The sequence below is a fragment of the Symphalangus syndactylus genome, chromosome 14 (genome assembly GCF_028878055.3).
Source record: "Symphalangus syndactylus isolate Jambi chromosome 14, NHGRI_mSymSyn1-v2.1_pri, whole genome shotgun sequence".
NCBI classification, from domain to species: domain Eukaryota; kingdom Metazoa; phylum Chordata; class Mammalia; order Primates; family Hylobatidae; genus Symphalangus; species Symphalangus syndactylus.
The window spans coordinates 55,938,339-55,960,182 of NC_072436.2; the positions used below are offsets into that span (position 1 = coordinate 55,938,339).

Below are 21,844 nucleotides of genomic sequence, written 5' to 3' on the forward strand. Positions count from 1 at the left end.
ACCGAATCCAGCAGCACATCAAAAAGCTTATCCACCATGATCAAGTGGGCTTCATCCCTGGGATGCAAGGCTGGTTCAACATACGCAAATCAATAAATGTAATCCAGCATATAAACAGAACCAAAGACAAAAACCACATGATTATCTCAATAGATGCAGAAAAGGCCTTTGACAAAATTCAACAACCCTTCATGCCAAAAACTCTCAATAAATTAGGTATTGATGGGACGTATCTCAAAATAATAAGAGCTATCTACAACAAACCCACAGCCAATATCATACTGAATGGGCAAAAACTGGAAGCATTCCCTCTGAAAACTGGCACAAGACAGGGATGCCCTCTCTCACCGCTCCTATTCAACATAGTGCTGGAAGTTCTGGCCAGAGCAATCAGGCAGGAGAAGGAAATAAAGGGTATTCAATTAGGAAAAGAGGAAGTCAAATTGTCCCTGTTTGCAGATGACATGATTGTATATCTAGAAAACCCCATTGTCTCAGCCCAAAATCTCCTTAAGCTGATTAGCAACTTCAGCAAAGTCTCAGGATACAAAATTAATGTACAAAAATCACAAGCATTCTTGTACACCAATAACAGACAAACAGAGAGCCAAATCATGAGTGAACTCCCATTCACAATTGCTTCAAAGAGAATAAAATACCTAGGAATCCAACTTACAAGGGATGTGAAGGACCTCTTCAAGGAGAACTACAAACCACTGCTCAATGAAATAAAAGAGGATACAAACAAATGGAAGAACATTCCATGCTCATGGGTTGGAAGAATCAATATCGTGAAAATGGCCATACTGCCCAAGGTAATTTATAGATTCAATGCCATCCCCATCAAGCTACCAATGACTTTCTTCACAGAATTGGAAAAAACTACTTTAAAGTTCATATGGAACCAAAAAAGAGCCCGCATCGCCAAGTCAATCCTAAGCCAAAAGAACAAAGCTGGAGGCATCACGCTACCTGACTTTAAACTATACTACAAGGCTACAGTAACCAAAACAGCATGGTACTGGTACCACAACAGAGACCTAGATCAATGGAACAGAACAGAGCCCTCAGAAATGATGCCGCATAGCTACAACCATCTGATCTTTGACAAACCTGACAAAAACAAGAAATGGGGAAAGGATTCCCTATTTAATAAATGGTGCTGGGAAAACTGGCTAGCCATATGTAGAAAGCTGCAACTGGATCCCTTCCTTACACCTTATACAAAAATTAATTCAAGATGGATTAAAGACTTATATGTTAGACCTAAAACCATTAAAATCCTACAAGAAAACCTAGGCAATACCATTCAGGTCATAGGCATGGGCAAGGACTTCATGTCTAAAACACCAAAAGCAATGGCAACAAAAGCCAAAATCGACAAATGGGATCTCATTAAACTAAAGAGCTTCTGCACAGCAAAAGAAACTATCATCAGAGTGAACAGGCAACCTACACAATGGGAGAAAATTTTTGCAACCTACTCATCTGACAAAGGGCTAATATCCAGAATCTACAATGAACTCAAACAAATTTACAAGAAAAAAACAAACAACCCCATCAAAAAGTGGGCAGAGGACATGAACAGACACTTCTCAAAAGAAGACATTTATGCAGCCAAAAAACACATGAAGAAATGCTCCTCATCACTGGCCATCAGAGAAATGCAAATCAAAACCACAGTGAGATACCATCTCACACCAGTTAGAATGGCCATCATTAAAAAATCAGGAAACAACAGGTGCTGGAGAGGATGTGGAGAAATAGGAACACTTTTACACTGTTGGTGGGACTGTAAACTAGTTCAACCATTGTGGAAGTCAGTGTGGCGATTCCTCAGGGATCTAGAACTAGAAATACCATTTGACCCAGCCATCCCATTACTGGGTATATACCCAAAGGACTATAAATCATGCTGCTATAAAGACACATGCACACGTATGTTTATTGCGGCACTATTCACAATAGCAAAGAGTTGGAACCAACCCAAATGTCCAACAACGATAGACTGGATTAAGAAAATGTGGCACATATACACCATGGAATACTATGCAGCCATAAAAAATGATGAGTTCGTGTCCTTTGTAGGGACATGGATGAAACTGGAAAACATCATTCTCAGTAAACTATCGCAAGGACAAAAAACCAAACACCGCATGTTCTCACTCATAGGTGGGAATTGAACAATGAGAACTCATGGACACAGGAAGGGGAACATCACACTCCGGGGACTGTTGTGGGGTTGGGGGAGGGGGGAGGGACAGCATTAGGAGATACACCTAATGCTAAATGACGAGTTAATGGGTGCAGGAAATCAACATGGCACATGGATACATATGTAACAAAACTGCACATTGTGCACATGTACCCTAAAACCCTAAAGTATAAAAAAAAAAAAAGAAAAAAAAAACAAAAAGTTCATATGGAACCAAAAAAGAGCCCGCACAGCCAAGACAATCTTAAGCAAAAAGAACAAAGCTGGAGGCATCACGATACCTGACTTCCAGTAACCAAAACAACATGGTACTGGTACCAAAACAGAGATATAGACCAATGGAACAGAACAGAGGCCTCAGAAATAATACCACACATCTACAACCATCTGATCTTTGACAAACCTGACAAAAACAAGAAATGAGGAAAGGATTCCCTATTTAATAAATGGTGCTGGGAAAACTGGCTAGCCATATGTAGAAAGCTGAAACTGGATCCCTTCCTTACACCTTATACAAAAATTAACTCGAGATGGATTAAAGACTTAAATGTAAGACCTAAAACCATAAAAACCCTAGAAGAAAACCTAGGCAATATCATTCAGGACATAGGCATGGGCAAGGACTTCATTACTAAAACACCAAAAGCAATGGCAACAAAAGCCAAAATTGACAAATGGGATCTAATTAAACTAAAGAGCTTCTGCACAGCAAAAGAAACTATCATCAGAGTGAACAGGCAACCTACAAAATGAGAAAAAATTTTTGCAATCTACCCATCTGACAAAGGGTTGATATCCAGAATCTACAAAGAACTTAAACAAATTTACAAGAAAGAAACAAACAACCCCACCAAAAAGTGGGCAAAGGATATGAAGAGACACTTCTCAAAAGAAGACATTTATGCAGCCAAAAGACACATGAAAAAATGCTCATCATCACTGGTCATCAGAGAAATGCGAATCAAATCTGCAATGAGAGAGCAAGAGCATCTCACGCCAGTTAGAATGGCGATCATTCAAAAGTCAGGAAACAACAGATGCCGGAGAGGATGTGGAGAAATAGGAACGCTTTTACACTGTTGGTAGGAGTGTAAATTAGTTCACCCATTATGGAAGACAGTGTGGTGATGTCTCAGGATCTAGAACTAGAAATACCATTGACGCAGCAATCCCATTACTGGGTATATAACTAGAGGATTATAAATCATGCTACTATAAAGACACATGCACACATATGTTTACTGCAGCACTATTCACAATAGCAAAGACTTGGAACCAACCCGAACGTCCATCAATGATAGACTAGATTAAGAAAATGTGGCACATATACACCATGGAATACTATGCAGCCATTAAAAAGAATGAGTTCATGTCCTTTTCAGGGACGTGGATGAAGCTGGAAACCATGATTCTCAGCAAACTATCACAAAGACAGAAAACCAAACACCCCATGTTCTCACCCATAGGTGGGAATTGAACAATGAGAACACATGGACCCAGGGCAGGGAACACCACACACTAGGGCCTGTCAGGGGGTGGAGGGCTTGGGGAGGGATAGCATTAGGAGAAATATCTAATGTAAATGACGAGTTGATGGGTGCATCAAACCAACATGGCACATGTATACGTATCTAACAAGCCTGCACGTTGTGCACATGTACCCTAGAACTTAAAGTATAAGGATAAAAAAAGAATCAATGTATGATTCTTTAATCCATCATCTGAGCATCCATCTTACAAGGGATCACATTGTTTTTCTCCATATAGTAAGAGTTTTTCCAACAAGAACAGCAACTCTTTCCCACTGACTTGTGATGCACCTTTTATCATAGATGAAATTTCCCTTTAACCAGGGATCTTCCCTCTCCATGCTGAGTTGTCTATTGGTTCACTGTCACCATACTGCTTAAGACAACAACAGCACCTTTAGAGTGTACCTGAGTATCTGGAAGAGCTTCCTGCCTACCCTCCTTTGGCTTAGGCATCTGTGGACCTTTATCTCTCCTCACATGATTCAGAGTGAGTTTCTAAAACTGGAATCTTTACTGGGACTACAGTGAAGTGATGGATGAATTGAGGGAGAACTGACATCTCCATATAGCAGGCCACCCATCCCAGGAGCAGGAGATGACTTTACTTAGGGAGTGTCTACACTCCCGTTCTACTCCCACCCACCAATTAGTCAGCAATGGATGGAGTTGCTCAATCGATGCTAGGGAGCAGATCTCCAGGGAGGAAGACAGAGTGGGCCTGGAATATTCTTCAGCACCACTGCTTCCATTCCCAGCCATGCCTGGCAAGAGGGAGGAAACATCCTGTCACAGAACCTGTGTTTTCTGGGTGGACGAAACCAGGTGTCCTGGAGGAAGCAGGTATGCTGGGAAGTTGGGGCAAGGGGCAAGGGGACACAGAGCAACAGAACTTCTGGCTTTCCCTAGCATGGGCCAACCCTCCTGGCCAGCATCGCGATGCGGCACTGGCTGCTTCCCCTCGTCTTGGGGGTTGGGAGGATTGATGTGCTTCATTCAGCCTGTCTACCTCATGACTTGACTGAGCTACACCTCAACATTGTGAAGTAAGTAGACAGATTATCATCCCCATTCAAGAGAAGGGGAGAAGTCATCTCCTGCTAAGGTCTACGGAGAAGGAAGTTCACTCACCACCTGAAAAACATTTATCCAGAGCTCACAGTGCAGCAGCTTCCTGGCCCTGGGATGTGGCAGAGACCAGACAAATGGTCAAATGGATCCAGTCAGCATTAGACACCATAGTGGACATGTTGTTCTTGTCAGCCAGCACCATTCCCTGAGAAAACCAACCCCGTGCGCTCCATTTCTCTTAAGCTGGTCAATCATGGCGCCCCCTCACCAAAGACAGGAAAGGGGGCAATGGTGTGGGTCCAGCCACCACATCAGGACATGCCACACCCTCTAGCCACAGGGATTGGTCGAGAGGGTAGGAGGCCGATCCTTGCAGGAACAGAGTCTTCCCTGGGGTTTCATGTGTATGTTGGGTGACAGAAGTTTCTTTCTACTAAGGTTGATGAGGAGGGTGGATATAAGTCTTGGGCGGCTGACAGTCACGTTTTTAGAGAAAAGAGGCTACAGGAAGAACAAAACCAAGCAGAGACAAGCAGTATGGACACATGAGAACCAGAGGCCTGACAACGTTGCTTTAGCACTTAGGTCCAGCCATGCCTAGAGTTGACACATTCATACTTTCTCGTTATGTGAGCCAACCCATGATCTTCTAGCTTACGTGCATTTGAGTTGGAATAAGTGGAAACAAAGAGTCCCACTGGACAGAGCCCCTACCAAGAAATCCAACTCTCTGCCCCCTCTACTGAACTTTCCCCTCAGGTTCCACCAGACTCTTTCAGGTTGGGGCTTATTTTGATCATAATTCCCCTTTTCTCAAATTGTCTTTGAATCCAGATTCTGTCAGTAAGTACCCTTTATTCCTTATTGGTTTATGACATCTGCTAGAAGGCCAAGCCTGCCTTCTGTGTCATCCCCCAAGTTGGAGGACAGAGCACTGTAGCATGCAGCACCCTCCTCTCTCAGGTTGTCAGCCCTTGAATCTCTCACGCTGTCCCTGGTCTTCACAGAATCTCAGATCCCCAGTATTAGAAAGGATCTCGGGTTCCCCACTCACTCTTGGCTCAAGTTTTCATCTATAGAGGTGGTGCCAGCCTTGGGCAGAGGAAAGTGGCCTGTGTGGTGAGTCTCTGTTGGCAGCTTCCCAGCATCAATGTTCCCATTCTCCTGCCACTAGCACCCATATTCGACTTCTCCATTCTAGGCTGCCATTTGCTGCAATGCTTAGCAAGACGTTATGGAAGGTTCTGGTATAACGGAAGGGATCTACAACATAGAGTACCACCAATGATTACCTCTGGAGGTGGCTGTGCTCAGAGCACCTGGGCCTGGGAGGGAAAGGGGTGTCTCAGAAAGAGGCATGTCTCCTCCATTAATCAGGGTTCCTCAGAGATTGGCATTTGAATCACCTGACTGAGTAAAGAATGTTCACCTTCACCCCATGGGGGTAGACACCATCCAATCGGCTGAGGGCCTTGATAGAACAAAAGGCAATGGAAAAGTGAATTTCCTCATAACCCTAACTAATGGAGGAGACATGCCTCCCTCTGAGGCACCCCTTTCCCTCCCAGGCCCAGGTGTTCTGAGCACAGCCACCTTCAGGGGTAACCATTGGTGGTGTCTATGTTGTAGATCCCTATTATTCCAGAATCTTCCATAATGTCTTGTTCAACATTGCAGCAAACCACAGCATAGAATGGAGAAACAGAACCAAGAATATAGGTAGGGGGATGGACAGATGAGTTTTATTATGGGAATTGGCTCCCGTGATTATGGAAGTTGAAAAGCCCCACCATATGCCTTCTGCGAGCTAGAGAACCAGGGAAGCTGGTGGCGTTGCTCAGTCCAAGTTTGAAGGCCTGAGAACCTGTGGGTGGGGGTGCTGCTGTCCAAGTTATAGAACCCAAAGCCTGGATCTAATGTCCAAGGGTAGGAGAAGATGGCTGTTCCAGCTACAGGAGAGAGAGAGAGAGAGAGAGAGACAGAGAGAGAGACAGAGAGAGAGACAGAGAGAGACAGAGAGAGAGAGAGAGAGAGAGAAAGAGAGAGCACCTGCACGCAAATTCATTTTCCTCTGCCTTTTTTCTATCAAGGCTCTCAACCGACTGGATGGTGTCTGCCCCCACTGGGTGAAGGTGAATATTCCTTACTCAGTCCAGTGATTCAAATGCCAATCTCTTCCAGAAACACCCTCACCGATATACCCAGAAATAATGCCTTACCAGCTCTCTGGGTATCTGGGTATCCCAGTCAAGCTGACACCTAAAATTAAACATCACATCTCCTTTTCTCTGCCCCGCTGGTGGTCCCCAGACAGACGGGCAAGAGCCCCTCTACCCATTCTAATGCCAGCCCAAGTCCTTTTCTCCAGGTGATATACAGGAGAAAAGCCTGTCAGTGCCTTCAGGGAACACCTGCCCCCAGCCACAGGGAGGGCCTTTGTCCCTCTGGGCGCAGGCAGTCAGTTATGTGCGTCAGGATATTCTGGGTAATGCGTTCTGGCATGAGTCCAGGATGGGGCTCACCAAGTCCAGTCCAGGTTGGGCAGAGCCCAGCTCAAATCAGTTTCTGTTTCTCTCAGGGTCGGGTCAGTCACAATCAGTGTGTATGGCAGCTGGACTACAGGTCTTGCTGCATTGCAGCTCTGCCTCTCCTGCAAACTGCTTGAGGGAGAAAGAGCACACTGAGTCCTCGGTCCCAGACCCAATCTGGGTCTGAGAGGGATGATTCTTTTCAAATGTCCAAGTTGCAGCAAACAACCACCACCATCATAACAAAATATGTTTCTTCCAAAGAAGCAGCACATCTGACAGCTGAACTCTGAGATGCCGCGCCTCGTCTCTACAGTCAATCCATGCAACTTTCTAGTCTAAAGTCTCTGCCTTGGGGCTACTTCTCAGTATGAGAACTCCTTAAGAGGTGGGGACGTGTTCACAACGGCAAAACTCAGCTGCCTGTACAGATGGTGTTCCCAGAACTAAGGGGCGTCAGCCCTCGGTAAATTCAAGTCTGCACTCTTAGGAGGTAACTTACAACTTCGAAATCAAAGTCTGTATTTTTCGTTTTTCAGCATCAGAGTCTCAGGATCTCGATGTGGACAGGCACCCTGATACAAAAGAAAGGTAAGATGGGGTACAAAATGGATTCTGCAGGTACCGGGAGGACGTTGCAAATCCCAGTGAAGGTGAGTGGATGCACACACAGCCTGGATAGACCCAAAACGGCACAAAGGGAGAGAAAGGCTACATCCCGGAGGGGCAGGGTGTGGGAGTCACATCAGGGCTGGTGAGTCAGAGACGAGGGAGGATGTGAACAAGTTCTGTGCTCTCTTGGGCCCCGCCAGGCTCATGTGTGGCTCTGCTCCGGCACACGTGTGTCACATGCTCTGGAACTGTGGAATCCTCTGGCATGTCAGGCTGGCTCATTCCATGGGGGCAGGAACAGAGAGCACAGTCATTCGCAGTTCATCTGTTCTATACTGCTTGCCTCCCACTGGCTGGTCTCCTGCTGGGTGCTGGGAACACAGTTACAACGTGAATGAACCCATAAGGTCTTTGTGCACGCGGAGCTTAGGGCCGAGATAGGAGTCAGGTCTTAATCAAATAACCACACAAGTGAACACACTGGCCACAGGCCAAGCGGAAACCTCGGCACCTCGCGGCTGCGGGAGGTCCCCGACTGTGGTCTAGGCTTCACATTAACAAAGGAAATGACCCTGGGAGGCCTGACTTGTTTTTCATGACTGCAACTGTCTCTTGATGATCTTCTCTCCTTTCTAATCGTCCCCAGCTCGGAATTTTGCTAAAGCCTGAACCCCAGCTTGGAGGAGCGTGAGCCCTGGGATAACCTCTTTAATCAGAATCCGGCCTGAGTCCCTGCTCGAAGCTCGGGCACCCGAGGCCTTGTGTCCGCCTGCAGTACTCCCCTCCTACGCGGGCCAGGGCCGACTGGAAAACGGAGCAGGCCATCCCCAGAGCACGGATCATGTGGCCCCGTCGAGTGCCGCAGAGCACGGGGCGCAGGGCGGGGCTTCTGGACCAGCGCACATCCCAATTGGCTCTCGGGGCTGCCTTTTAGCCGGACGCGCTGAGGCGGGCAATCCGCTCCTTCCGTTGGGAAGTCAACGCCTTCCGGCGGCTTTTCGGAGCTGCTGCTTTGGCGGGAGTTGGCGGCTGGTGTGAGGTGAGAGGCGCGGTGGTCGCTCCCCGGTGAGGCCAGGTCAGAAGCGGACCGGGATCATCCAGGGGCTTTCCTGCTTCAAGAGCCTGGTCTGAGCGGCCTGTTGGGGACTGGGCGGAAGTCCAAAGGGAGGGAGCACCGGCCATGCGGAGCCTGTGGCGGGAATGAGTCCTTGTGGGGCGTGGTGTTGCGGAGAGCCCCGCTTTGCCTCTTCCTCGGCATTCCGTTCCCCTACATCCAGAGGGGGCATCCAGGACCTGACGTGGGGCAGGTGCCCTTCGCATATATTGGGGTAGCTCGGGGAGCGCCTGCCACGGGTCTGACGAGGGAGCTGAGGCCTGAGGGGCCCTGGGCGGGGGCTGTGGGGTGCTGAGGCCATGTTTGAGCAGAGCCGGAAGGTGAAGTTCTCTTGCGGCTCTCTGTAGGGCACAAGCATTCCAAACGGGGGCAGGTTTAGAGATTTACCCTTGATCAAGGGCTGAACGCTCAGATGTGCACAGGCTCAGGTGTCAGTGGTAAGGTGGAGGCAAACGGGAGGGCTCCTGCTGTCGGGCTAAAGGGACAGTGGCGGCCAGCTGGGCCCTGTGAGGTGTGTGCTCAGAGATGCCAGAGCTCAGCTTTTTCATTACAACCGCGACTAGAAACCTTGATTTTTAAAAAAAAAAAACGTATATATAACAAGCCCTCTGCTGTTGAACGTTGGTTTTACATCATAAGGTTTTAGCACGTTGTATAGTCAAAGAAGTATATGTGTGTATATACATATATGTATGTGTGTGTGTGTGTGTGTGTGTATATATATGTATCTATGAGTTGAATTTGCCCTCGGAGTGCCAGTTTGCATCCTCTGCTGTAGGAGTCCTGAGCTGTGTCGTTAATTGGCAGATGGGAATAACCCCTTGCCATGGCTTTGACTCTGCTTCCGTAGAGCTAGCACAGATATAATGGGGTTGGATTTGGGGGTTGGGGATGGTCTGCAGTTAGGGGACAGACACCCTCCTTGCAAAGCGGGCCTGGGTTTGTAGGCTTCCTGTACCATGTGTCTGTGAACAGGGCTATGTGAACATTTTCAAGATACCGGAGTGCCTTTGGGATGAGCCTCCCGTGGCCCCCCAGACCCTGGGCACTGCAGGGATCCTGATGCCATACTGCTTGGCTTCATGGCTGGAAACTGAGCTGACTGGGGGAAAGGAGGAACACGCCTGGAGAATTCTTGGGAGGAAGTTACCGTGGGTCAGCTGGCTCTTCCTGGTTCCCTCTTGCATGCAGGGCAGACAGCTGGACATACAGAGATGAGCCCGTGCCCTCAGGACACTCTGACCACGTAGGGAGATGAAACCATAGCCCTGGAGGAGGGCTTCGAATGGCTCTTTGCCCGGCAGGCTTGGGCTGGGGAACCCAAAGAGGAGAGGAAGGGCTTAGAGTGTGTTCCAGAAGCATCATGGACTTAGAACCCTGGGCAGAATTGGGTGGGTGGCTGGGAAGGGAGAGGCTCCTAGATGGGCCTGATCAGAGTGTGGTGGGGATGAGGAAACATGATTAGACCAGCCCACTCATCAGGGTCATGCTGAGAAATAGGGAAGAGGGGCTTTTAGGCCCCAATTTTTGAGCCAGGAGGCATTCAGTGCTGTTTGAAGGAACATAGATATTTATTAGTTCAGGGAAATATTGTGGTGGGAAGGAGGGGCTGAGGAGATACAAGTGGTGCCTTCTGTGGAGAACGTTAATGTGCAAGGGGAGTGATTGTGGAAAAACCTATCTTGTCCCCAACTAGATGCTCATTCCTTGCGAGTAGGCCACTGTGTTCTGACCCTGAGTTGTCCCTCTTCTATTAGCCAGCCCACATTCCCGTAACGTTTGGGTGGTTACAGAGCTGTCTCCTGGTGGGGAGGGGAAGGGCAGCTGAGTAGGACCTGGTGGCCTCATGGCGATAGTCTTCTTCCTCCTTGGCAGTCTCGTGCCTCTTTCCTTCCAATCCAGCCCTCATTCTTTCCCTCTGCACAGGAAGGATCAGCATCTCCGGTACAGCCCCCATCTGTGCTAGGAGATGGCCGGGTGGGTGTGGATGGTAAGACAACGGATCCCCCTCATGTTGGCCTGAGGAGGGCCCTGACCTGGATACTGTGAGACCTTTCGAGGACAGCTGGCTCCTTTGTGGGACCAGTTGGGTTTGGGGCAGGGCCTTAATCTGAGCCAGCCCCTAGTTTCCAGCCTAGGTTCTCCTCATCACTAATGGCCGAAGTGATATCTGTCTGTCCTGTGATAGGGGGTTGCAGTTACCGCAGGAGGCGATGGATTATGGTTCAGATTCTTATGGCCCCATCCGTGCACCTTTCCCTGGCTCAGGTTTCTGTGGGGAGGTGAGTGCCAGAGGTGACTGGTTCATGGTTCTTCTAGGCTCTCATGGCCACCATGTTGGAAGGCAGATGCCAAACTCAGCCAAGGAGCAGCCCCAGTGACCGAGAGGTAGTGTGGCTCCTCCCGTTCCTCAAATCCCCTCTGCTCTGCCACCCTTCTGCTGTGCCGCTCACTCCTAGGGCCTCAGTTGCTACATCTTTCCCTCTCTCCTGCCAAGGACTTTGAGTCCTCTCATCTCTCCTCATCACCCTTTCCAGACTAGCCTGTGGTCCTCAAGCTTTGGGATGAAGCTGGCATCTGTCACCCCATTCCTGGGGAAATATCGCCCCTTTGTGGGTCGCTGTTGCCAGACCTGCACCCCGAAGAGCTGGGTGAGTGATGGTAGGGCCAGGCCCCAACCAGGAAGCTTGGTTCTGGGAGCTGAAGCTCTGGGAAGCTGCTTCCTTTATGTCCCTGCAAGCTTGGCTCTTCCCTGCCCCACGCCTCTGCTTCTATCTTTCAGGGGAATGGATGCACTAGTATTGGTTGTATGGTTGGGCGGTAGCTTGTTCCCAGGCCTGGGAGAGTTGGGTGGGAGAAGTACAGAGGGGCCTAAGTGGTGGTAGGGTGTGCCCAGAGGGCTGGGTTCTCATCAGGCCTGTGTCAGTTTTGTTGTTCAGTTTTGCGGACATCACCCACTCAGACTTGCCCAGCACTCAGCGCATGCTTGAAGACCTCTTTTTTGGTTCATGTCATGTGATGGTGGTGAGGGGGCACAGATTTCTCATAGGGACCCGGACTGTGTGTCCTCTGCTATTAAGATAACTTCCTGGAGACTTTCATATGCCATTCTGAAAGAGGGTGATTCTGTACAGGGTACAGCACTTCAGTTTTGAGCATGGGCCCCTTTTTCCTGAGCCAGCCTAGGATCTGGGGTCAAACACCTTTTGCGAAATACTGTGCTGTAATCTTTTCTCCTGGAAGACTTAGCAGGCCACCAGGCAGAGCCAGAGGGGCAGTACAGGGGCGTTTCTTTGCCAGTTTGCAAAGGCCCCCCAGGACATGCTGTCTCTCCCCTTCTCTTGCAGGAGTCCCTCTTCCACAGAAGCATAACGGACCTAGGCTTCTGCAATGTGATCCTGGTGAAGGAGGAGAACACGAGGTAGTCAGAGCTAAGGACTGGAGCAGGCTTGGGGACAGGGCCCCTTGGGTGCAGGGCTGCTGGGGCCCTGCTTTTTTGGTGCCATTTTCTTCCTCTGATAGAGAAAGAAGGGCCCCGTCCTCTGTTCCATACACAAGCCTGCAGGGAGGGGCAGACTTGGAGCTCTCCTGCAGTTCCTTCTGTGAGCATGTATGGATTGCCAACCGTGTTTCAGGCTGTGAACCTGTACCCAACTCAGCAGGGTGAGGGGTTGGAAAGGGGCACAGATGGACAGGCAGTTCCCCTTCCTGCTCAGGTGTTCCTAGTACATGGGTCTGGGGGTGTGGTCCCTTTCTGACTGAATAGCCTTCTGTGAGTCCTAGTGGAGGTGGACCCTCTCTGAAGGATCTTCCCTCCTGCTCTGGGAGCTGTGCCCAGGTTTCGGGGCTGGCTGGTTCGGAGGCTCTGCTCTTTCCTGTGGTCCCTGGAGCAGCACATCCCCCCCTGCCGGGATGCCCCACAGAAGATCATGGAAAGCACCGGGTGAGGAGGCAGAGAGTGAGGTCTGGCTGGCATTTCTGGGATCCTGAATGGGATGGCAATGACACTAGGTAGGGGTGGTTGAGAGGCCTGGCTGGGGCAAGGCTTCTAGAGCATGAGCTTTGCCTGGGACCCTTCCTTAAGGAGGAGAGTGAAGACTGGGGGCCGTGCCCTGCTGCAGCCTCATACCACTCCTTCCAACCCCCTCACAGGGTGCAGAACCTCCTCTCAGGGAGGGTCCCAGGAGGTGCTGGGGAAGGCCAGGTGCCCGATCTTGTGAAGAAGGAGGTACAGCGCATCCTGGGTCACATCCAGGCCCCACCCTGTCCCTTCCTGGTCAGGTAACTGTGCTGAGGGGCACTCACCCTTGGGCTGGGGACTCTGTCCTTCTGGAGAGTGGGTGTTGGCCGGGCTTGGGGAAGTGCTGGACTCTCCTCCTGGGTTGCTGGATAGTGTTTACCAGAGTGGGCTGCAGCCTGCCTTCACCACCGCCTCCCATCCCCACATTTTCCCAGCACGGGTCTGAGCTTATGTTAGATGCAGCGCACTGTTCCAGGGAAATGGAGGGGTAAACAGAGATACGCGTGGCTGCAAGAAGGAAGGAACAGGTCTGAGACAGAATACCAGGAAGGGGACGAAGAGGCTGTAAGCCAGAGCCAAGAGGAATAAAAGGAGCCAGGCTTGTGGGTACAAGAATGAGGGGAATAGTCTTGCTAGAGGGAATAGCCTGAGCTTTGGCCCTGGGCAGGAAAGGACTAGGTTTGCTCAAGAAGCTGACATGGTTGGAAGCCAGCAAGTGGGGGGTCGAGAGCTTTGGGAGGTGAAGTCGAGAGGCAGAAGGGATCAAATCATGTAAGGCTGTGCAAACTTGCACCAGATCTCCAAGTGCAGTGAAAACCAGTTGCAAGGTTTTAAGTGGGAAGTGACGACATCATGAATTGGGGTCAAGAGTGGAGACCAGAAGGGCACCTGGAAGGCTCTTTTGTTAATCCAGGTGAGAGATGATGGTGGACAGTAGAGGTTGAAAAGTGGGTTGAGAGGTCGAGGTGATATTAACAGGACTCACTGAGGGATTGGACGGTGGGAACGGGCAGCGAGGGAAGTAGGAGAAGTTACAGGACAGCCCCATTTCTAGCCTACTTTCCGGTGGTATGGACAGAGAACAGGCTTTGGGACAAGTGAGTTGGCCCAAAAAGGTAGTTTGGACAGAGAGAGTTTTGGTACCTGACATGCTTGTGGAGACACTGAGGAGGCAGTTGCATATAGGAGCCTGGAGCTCAGAAGAGAGGTTGGAGCCAGAGACACTGCAAAGCTTTAGCATACAGATGGTGTTTAAAGCCAAGGAGATGAATGAGTCCCTGAGTGCAGGTGGGCTTTGTGGCAGCATGCGTCAAGCTCAGCTGTCTTGAATGTGCTGAGTGGCTAACTGAGCAAAGACAGAAAGTAGAGGTTGTTGGTGACCTTGACCAGCCCTCTGCTGTGACAATTCCTTGACTTTGTTAAGATTTCTAGTCCCTTGATCTGCCTACCTTGAGATCAGCCATCAGCCTCCCTTTCTGTGTTTCCTTCCCTCTGAGCCTAGCTGAGATTGCAGGCTCAGGGTTCTAATAATGCTCTTGTGAGGGAGTCACGAGCATGACCCCCTGCTACCTTCTCTTTGCACCTGAACAGCCCAGTGTTGCCAGAGAAACACACACCAGTGGACTGGTTTCTTTGCTAAGTGCAAATGTCACAGGCACACATGGCACCCTCCAGAGCTCCCACCTAGCCTGCTCCTTTTTAGACTTATCCACTGTCAACTGATTCCCCATCTCAGGCTTTACAGAAAGATAAAAGCCATCACATGGGGACTGGCTGCTTATCCTCCACATTTCCCTGCTACTACAGCTATGTGTCTGTCCTAAATTAAAGCTGGTCCTATGCCGGTGCAGCGGCTCACACCTGTAATACCAGCACTGTGGGAGGCTGAGCGGGGTGGATCACCCAAGAGCTCAAGACCAGCCTGGGCGACATAGACCAGCCTGGGCAAACTTGTCTCTCCAAAAAATTAGCCGAGTACAGTGTTGCATGCCTGTGGTCCTAGATACTTGAGAGGCTGAGGTGGGAGGATCGCTTGAGCCCAGGAGGCAGAGGTTGTAGTGAGCCCATTGCACTTCAGCCTGGGCAACAGAGCAAGACCCTGTCCTAAAAAATAAATAGAGCTGGTCCTCCTGTTGGGCTGGGGGGACAACCCCACCCACCTGCCCACCAGGGATTTTGCCCCTGCAGTTATCCCCTTTCCTTCTTCTATCACTAATCCTTCCTTTTTATTTCACCTTTTCTGGTAGATTGTGAAGACCAGGCTGGGTTCTGCCTGGAGAGAGGCTTGGTCCTCTAGTCTCCTTTAGGGTAAATTGAGGCAGATGCTCTGATTCTGATGTGAGGCAGCTGCACCATGAGGTCGTGGGAGAGTAGCAGCGTCTGGTGGGCATGAACTGTGGTGTCAGAACTTCCAGTCCCAGCACTGCTACTTCTTAGCGTTCACTACCAGGAAGCAGTTCTGTAGCTTCCCTGAGTCTCACTTTCCTCTTCTGTAGTGAGGATAGTGGTGGGGCCTGCCCTAAGGAGCACTGGGCGGCCCTCCAAGTGCCACGGGCCGAGCGTCACTCCTTGCCGCACCTCAGGCCTGGTGTCCCTCCCCAGGCTGTTCAGCTGGGCGCTGCTGCGGTTCCTGAACTGCCTCTTCCTGAATGTGCAGCTCCACAAGGGTCAGATGAAGATGGTCCAGAAGGCCGCCCAGGCAGTAAGGCCCGCCCTTCATTGGGATGGGGATGGTGGGAGCAGAAGGGCAGAGGCTGGGCCAAGCCCTTAAGTCAGGAGCAGTCCCCATCTGGTCCTGCTTCCTGGCCTCTCTGCTCCCAGCCATACAGCAGTCCAGTCCCCGTCAGCTGGTGGGAAAAATCCCCTGCTCTTTGCCGACCTTCCCTTTATGTCTCACGGCCCTGTTCCCACGGGATTTCCTCTAACGTCTTTCCATCATGGTCTTAACAACCATTACGTCAGGGCATCAGCGCAGTTACCTTAAAAGTTGTCTAAAGGCTCCTTTGCTTTTGGGAAATGTGCTCAGAGGAAGAACACTGCAGCTGAACTGTCCCTCCCTCTGGGGCTGCCCTGGGTCTTTGGCTGCCTGTGTCCTCAGGGTAGGGCAGGTTGGCACTTCCCTCTGGCTCTCCCCGGAGCAGGGCTTGCCGCTTGTCCTCCTCTCTACTCACAAAACCCTCCTGGACGGGATCCTGCTGCCCTTTGTGCTGCTCTCCCAGGGCCTGGGTGTGCTCCATGTGGCCTGGGACTCCCGCGCCTGCTCCCCTGCCCTCAGGTAAAAACCTTTTTCCTCTAGACATACGTGGGAGTAGTCTCAGGCTGGGGCGGGATGTGTATTGGGGTGTGTTGGCAGCAGCTCCCTGCTAAAGGCCCTCTTCCTGGCCTCTCTGCTCCGAGCCATACAGCAGTCTAGCCTGTGGGGCTTAGATGGAGGTGTCAGCCACAGGGCCTAGGGCCATGGCTTCGCCTCAGGGTATTCAAGTAGGACACAGGCTGGCCGTGGGGGAGCTGAGACTCTCACTAGCCCCTTATTCATTTACATCTCCAGAGCCCCTTTCCTTATCAGGCTCTGCCCTATGTCCCACAGAGCTCTGCTGAGGAAGCTTGGGGGGCTTTTCCTGCCCCCAGAGGCCAACCTCTCCCTGGACAGCTCTGAGGGGCTCCTTGCAAGGGCTGTGGTCCAGGCGGTGAGTGCCCCCAGTGGTTACATATGGGCCAGGCTAAGGGGACAGGGGTCTGTTTCTGCTCTGACCTTAACACCCGCTCTGACCCCTCCTATTCCAGGTCATAGAGCAGCTGCTGGTTAGTGGGCAGCCCCTACTCATCTTCCTGGAGGAACCTCCTGGGGCTCTGGGGCCACGGCTGTCAGCCCTGGGCCAGGCTTGGGTGGGGTTTGTGGTGCAGACAGTCCAGATGGGCATCGTCCCAGATGCTCTGCTGGTACCAGTGGCCGTCACCTATGACCTGGTTCTGGATGCACCATGTGACATAGACCATGTGAGAATGTGAGACCCTCCAGCCCCTTGGGCCCCTAGGTGGACACCAGCTCCAGACATGAGGCACAATATTGTGTCCTGTGGCTGAGCCCCTCTTAGGGCTGCGGGGGGCACAAAGTAATCGTCCTTACAATCATCTGGCAGCACCTGTCAAGGCCATTACCATCATCTCATTTCATCCTCTGAAGACCTTGATAGGGAGGGATTTTTCCTGTGTCATGGATAAGAAAAGAGGAGCTTGGGACAAGGTCACACACCAGTTTGGGCCTGAGATAAAACTGAGCAGAGTGGGACCAGAGGATACCTCTGGAGACCAGGATGGGTGGGCAGCCCTGATGTCCGCCCGAGAGCAGTGTCCTTGGTGAGTATAGTTATCCTCTCCCTCCATGCAGGCCTCAGCACCCCTGGGGCTGTGGACAGGAGCTCTGGCTGTCCTACGTAGCCTGTGGAGCCGCTGGGGCTGCAGCCGCCGGATCTGCTCCCGGGTGCACCTAGCTCAGCCCTTTTCCCTGCAGGTAGGGAGCCAGGTGGGAAAGGCTGGGAGTACCTAGGGGAGGTGTGTCCTGGGCCTCTTGGGAGCCTGGCCCTCAAAGCCACTGCAGGGATAGCTTTGCCTACTTCCAATGGGCTGTGTGCAGGTTTCCTGGTGGGCCTGAGCAGGCCACCTAAGAGCCTTCTCCTGGGCAGGAATACATCGCCAGTGCCAGAAGCTGCTGGGGCAGCAGGCAGACCCTGGAGCAGCTACTGCAGCCCATCGTGCTGGGCCAATGGTAGGGGCATGGGAGGGTGCGGTCTCAGGGGCAAGGCAAGCAGCCCTTCAGCACCAGCTTATGTATCCCCCATATACACACACTAACAGCCCTCCCTCATCAAATATCCTGGGGTCATCTAGAATAGTTCCAGGCACTTACCTTGCCAACACTCTGAGTGTGGGATATGGCACAGAGGCCTGGATGGGACTGGGGGTTATAGAAGCCATCTCTGTCCTGGGGCTGGGAGGGGGAAACACCCTGACCTTTTAGAAAGCTCTAGGCGTTCTCACAAGCTGTTTTTGTGTTTGGACCCTTCATCCTGTCATCTCTGTCTCTATCTCAGTACTGCTGTCCCAGACACTGAGAAGGAGCAGGAGTGGACCCCCATAACTGGGCCTCTCCTGGCCCTCAAGGAAGAGGACCAGCTCCTGGTCAGGAGACTGAGCTGTCATGTCCTGAGTGGTGAGGGTAAATCAGATCTGGGCCTTTGCGGGTGGGTCACTGAACCGTCCCCTCTCTCGGGGTCAGCCAGTCACCAGGGTTCTCCATTCCAAGTGAGTGTCTGCACCTGAAGCCTTCTGTGGTACCTCGGGGACATCTGAAGAAGAATGGAACCCTCCTCCTACAGGAGGAGAAGGCAGCCAGGGCCGTCATGAGGGAGCAGCCAAGTGCATGCACAAAGATGGTGGCCTGAGGCCAGGAGGCTGCAGCTGCTTCCCCAAGGCCACACCCAGCCCTGCCTTCTGAGCAGAGTCTCCTTAGCTTTGCATGGGGATGGTGTTAACTGAGTGGAATGATATGTGTAAGGGGCTTAGCACAGCGCCTCGGCAGAGGGCCCTTATAGGGAGATCCATCTGTATCTTCTTCAGTGCCCCTCTAGTAGACGCTGTGGGTTGGTATGTGGGCCCCACGATGAGATCCAGGGAAAGCCCCGAGCTCCTGGCCTGGCTCTCAGCCTGTGTCTGATAAACACCACTGCCCCAGGTGTACATTCCTCATCCCTGGGGTGGAGTTGGGATGTGTGGCTAGGAAGACTTGCCAGATAATGGAGGGACCAGGCTGCTGGGCCTCAACCCGACCAGCATCTCCATCCCCTGCCCTGCCCCACTCCAGCCAGTGTGGGGAGCTCTGCGGTGATGAGCACGGCCATCATGGCGACGCTGCTGCTCTTCAAGCACCAGAAGGTAGGGGGTGCAATGTGGTGGGGACCTGGGCGGTGGGAGGGTGGGGATGTGTGGCCCTGCTGCTCAGCCCTGCTCTGCCTACCCAGGGCGTGTTCCTGTCGCAGCTCCTGGGGGAGTTCTCCTGGCTGACAGAGGAGATACTGTTGCGTGGCTTTGATGTAGGCTTCTCTGGGCAGCTGCGGAGCCTGCTGCAGCACTCACTGAGCCTGCTGCGGGCGCATGTGGCCCTGCTGCGCATCCGCCAGGGCGACTTGCTGGTGATGCCGCGGCCTGGCCCAGGCCTCACGCACCTGGCACAGCTGAGTGCTGAGCTGCTGCCCGTCTTCCTGAGCGAGGCTGTGGGCGGTGAGTCTTGAGGTGCACGGGGTAGGTGGGACGTGTGTGCAGGGGTGAAGGGTGCAGCTCCTTCCTCTTAATGGACCCTCCTCCCCCAGCTTGTGCAGTGCGGGCGCTGCTGGCAGGCAGAATGCCACCCCAGGGGCCCTGGGAGCTGCAGGGTATATTGCTGCTGAGCCAGAATGAGCTGTACCGCCAGATCCTGCTGCTGATGCACCTGCTGCCGCAAGACCTGCTGCTGCTAAAGGTCAGGCCTCCCCTACCGCCCACTTAGTCCTAGGCCTTCCCTTCTTGGTGGTAGGAATGGCCCATCCCTGCCCAAGCCCTACCTCTGAAACCTCTTGGGTGGTAGGTCTGACCTTGTCCTGCCTTTGGCTAGGCCCCTGCCCATGTGCCTGGCTCTCCTGAGGCTATATGGGTGCCTTTTTCTCCCCAGCCCTGCCAGTCTTCCTACTGCTACTGTCAGGAGGTGCTGGACCGGCTCATCCAGTGCGGGCTCCTGGTTGCTGAGGAGGTAGGCAGGGCAGTTGGAGACAAGATCCCTGCCTGGAGACGGCTTCCCACCCTGAGTGCCAGCTGCCCCAGGCTCCTCCTCTGCCCTGTGTGTGCTGTGGGGGTGGGCAGCCCCTGGCTTTGCAGTGGGGAAGCCTAGTTCGCACCTCTGCCCCCTGTACCTTGGGATATGGCCACCTATGCCCCGGTTCTGTGTGTTCTCTCTGGATAGCACTGGACATGTGTGCCTCTGAGGTTCTCTGCATACCTCCTGCTCCCCACATTTCTTGGCCACAGGGCTACTGCCCTTGAGGGTGGGAATTCACTTCCTCTCACTCTGCAAGTTGGCCCAGCAGGTGCTGGGGCATGGCTCTGGCCATCCTCTTGGGTCTCTAGGTGTGCTTTTACTGGTTTCACCTGCATGTACCTGGTCCGGGGGTGTAGGGTTGATCCCTGGCCAGCTTGTCAGAGAACAGTGTCTCCATGGCCCCTAGACCCCAGGCTCCTGGCCAGCTTGTGACACAGGGCGACAGCGATTGAGCAGAAAGCTGCTGTGGAAACTGAGTGGGGACTTTACTGATAGTGACAGTGATGACTTCGAAGAGGCCGAGGGCCGGTACTTCAGGGTGTGTTTCAAAAAGCTGCCCCTGGAGGGAGGTGGTAGGGAGGCGGTGGGGAGCTGCACTCACCCCGGCCTTTCCCCTCCAGCTCAGCCAGCAGTCACACTGCCCAGATTTCTTTCTCTTCCTCTGCCGCCTACTCAGCCCGCTGCTCAAGGCCTTTGCACAGGCTGCCACCTTCCTCCGCCAGGGCCAGCTGCCTGATACTGGTGAGGCCCTTGTTCCCTTGCAGTCCTTGAGGCAGGCTCTGTCTGTGCTGGGCGCCAGGTCTAGGTCTTCTCTCTTCTGCAGAGTCAGGCTACACAGAGCAGCTGTTCCAGTTCCTGCAGGCCACCGCCCAGGAAGAAGGGAGCTTCGGTGAGTCCCAATCAGTCAGCCCAGGCTCCTAGAGGCAGGGGTGTTTGCTGGTGGCTGCTGCCCCCTGCTGGACAGTAACAACCCAACTCTAAGAAGGCGGGCTGCAGAGTACAGAGGGTCTTCTGTCCAGTCTGAGCTCTATCCCTCCCTGGGCTTCTTTAAACAAGAGGAGAGAAGCCTGTGCCCAGTGGCTCCCTGTCCTCCCTACCTAGAGCCTTCACTTCTCTCCTCTCCAGAGTGTGCGGACCCAAAGCTCGCCATCAGTGCTATCTGGACCTTCAGAGACCTAGGGGTGAGAGGAGTCAGTGTCACCATCTTCTGTCCCCCTGCTCCCACCCCAATAGAGTGGCTCAGGGAAACCCAGCTATGTCCCCATCACCCCACAGGGCTGGCCTGATGGTGCCTCATTAAAACCCTGGGATTTACTTGGTGTCTTCCAGCAACAGATGTGGTGACGGGTTGGAGAAGGTGGGATGGTTTCCTGCCTCTTGGTCTCCCAAATCACTGGCTCATCCTTCTAGGTGGGGTATTGGGGCTGCTTTGAGGCAGCATTTTCACTGAAACACTGAAGTCTAAGGGGCCAGAGGTCTCAAGGCAGGTTTCTGGGGGACAGGCCTGGCCCCTGGGCCATGTGGACACAGTCCCTGTGGTGAGCACACTCACAGCCCATCTTCCATGGCCCAGGTTCTGCAGCAGACGCCGAGCCCTGCAGGCCCCAGGCTCCACCTGTCCCCTACTTTCGCCAGCTGGGACAATCAGGAAAAACTAGAACAGTTCATCCGGCAGTTCATTTGTAGCTAGAACTGTGAGGAGGAGCCTGTGCCGAGACTTCTCAGCCCCAGAACACAGCTGTGTCCTAGAGCCAGAAGACAGAAAGGAGGCTGCAAACCCTTAGCTGGTCTATAAATATAATCATTGAGGCTTGAGTGTCCCTTGCCATCTCTTGCTTTCTCCCTCCTTTGATGTGATAAACAAGGGGACCAGACGAGTTGTCTTTTCCCAAGCCCAGCAGCATCTT

At 52.4% G+C, this 21,844-nt stretch overlaps 1 protein-coding gene across 10 annotated transcripts; it reads left to right on the forward strand.

The window, feature by feature from the left end:
• Positions 1-8,890: 8,890 nt before the first annotated feature.
• On the forward strand, positions 8,891-21,840 carry LOC129461883 (glycerol-3-phosphate acyltransferase 2, mitochondrial). Of its 10 annotated transcripts, none has more exons than XM_055241339.2 (23): positions 8,937-8,994; positions 10,996-11,059; positions 11,389-11,457; positions 11,607-11,720; positions 12,417-12,490; positions 12,875-13,012; positions 13,222-13,350; positions 15,692-15,791; positions 16,231-16,364; positions 16,677-16,776; positions 16,874-17,086; positions 17,478-17,600; positions 17,773-17,855; positions 18,181-18,299; positions 18,951-19,021; positions 19,108-19,366; positions 19,456-19,604; positions 19,794-19,871; positions 20,344-20,475; positions 20,558-20,678; positions 20,761-20,826; positions 21,063-21,118; positions 21,511-21,840. In XM_055241339.2, the coding sequence occupies exons 2-23, from the start codon at positions 11,039-11,041 to the stop codon at positions 21,625-21,627; spliced, it is 2,466 nt and encodes an 821-aa protein (XP_055097314.1). In that variant the 5' UTR covers positions 8,937-8,994; positions 10,996-11,038; the 3' UTR covers positions 21,628-21,840. The 10 variants fall into 10 exon arrangements, with proteins under 10 accessions (XP_063473751.1, XP_055097319.1, XP_055097317.1 ...); XM_055241341.2 differs by having other exon boundaries at positions 12,908-13,012; XM_063617680.1 differs by having other exon boundaries at positions 8,977-9,030.
• The last annotated feature ends 4 nt before the right edge of the window (positions 21,841-21,844 follow it).

Coding starts and splice junctions, on each gene's coding strand:
- LOC129461883 (XM_055241339.2), top strand. CDS start 11,039: ATGGCCGGGTGGGTGTGGATG. Junction 11,458..11,606: donor GCAGCCCCAGTGACCGAGAG/GTAGTGTGGCTC, acceptor CACCCTTTCCAG/ACTAGCCTGTGGTCCTCAAG. Junction 20,679..20,760: donor GGGCCAGCTGCCTGATACTG/GTGAGGCCCTTG, acceptor TCTCTTCTGCAG/AGTCAGGCTACACAGAGCAG.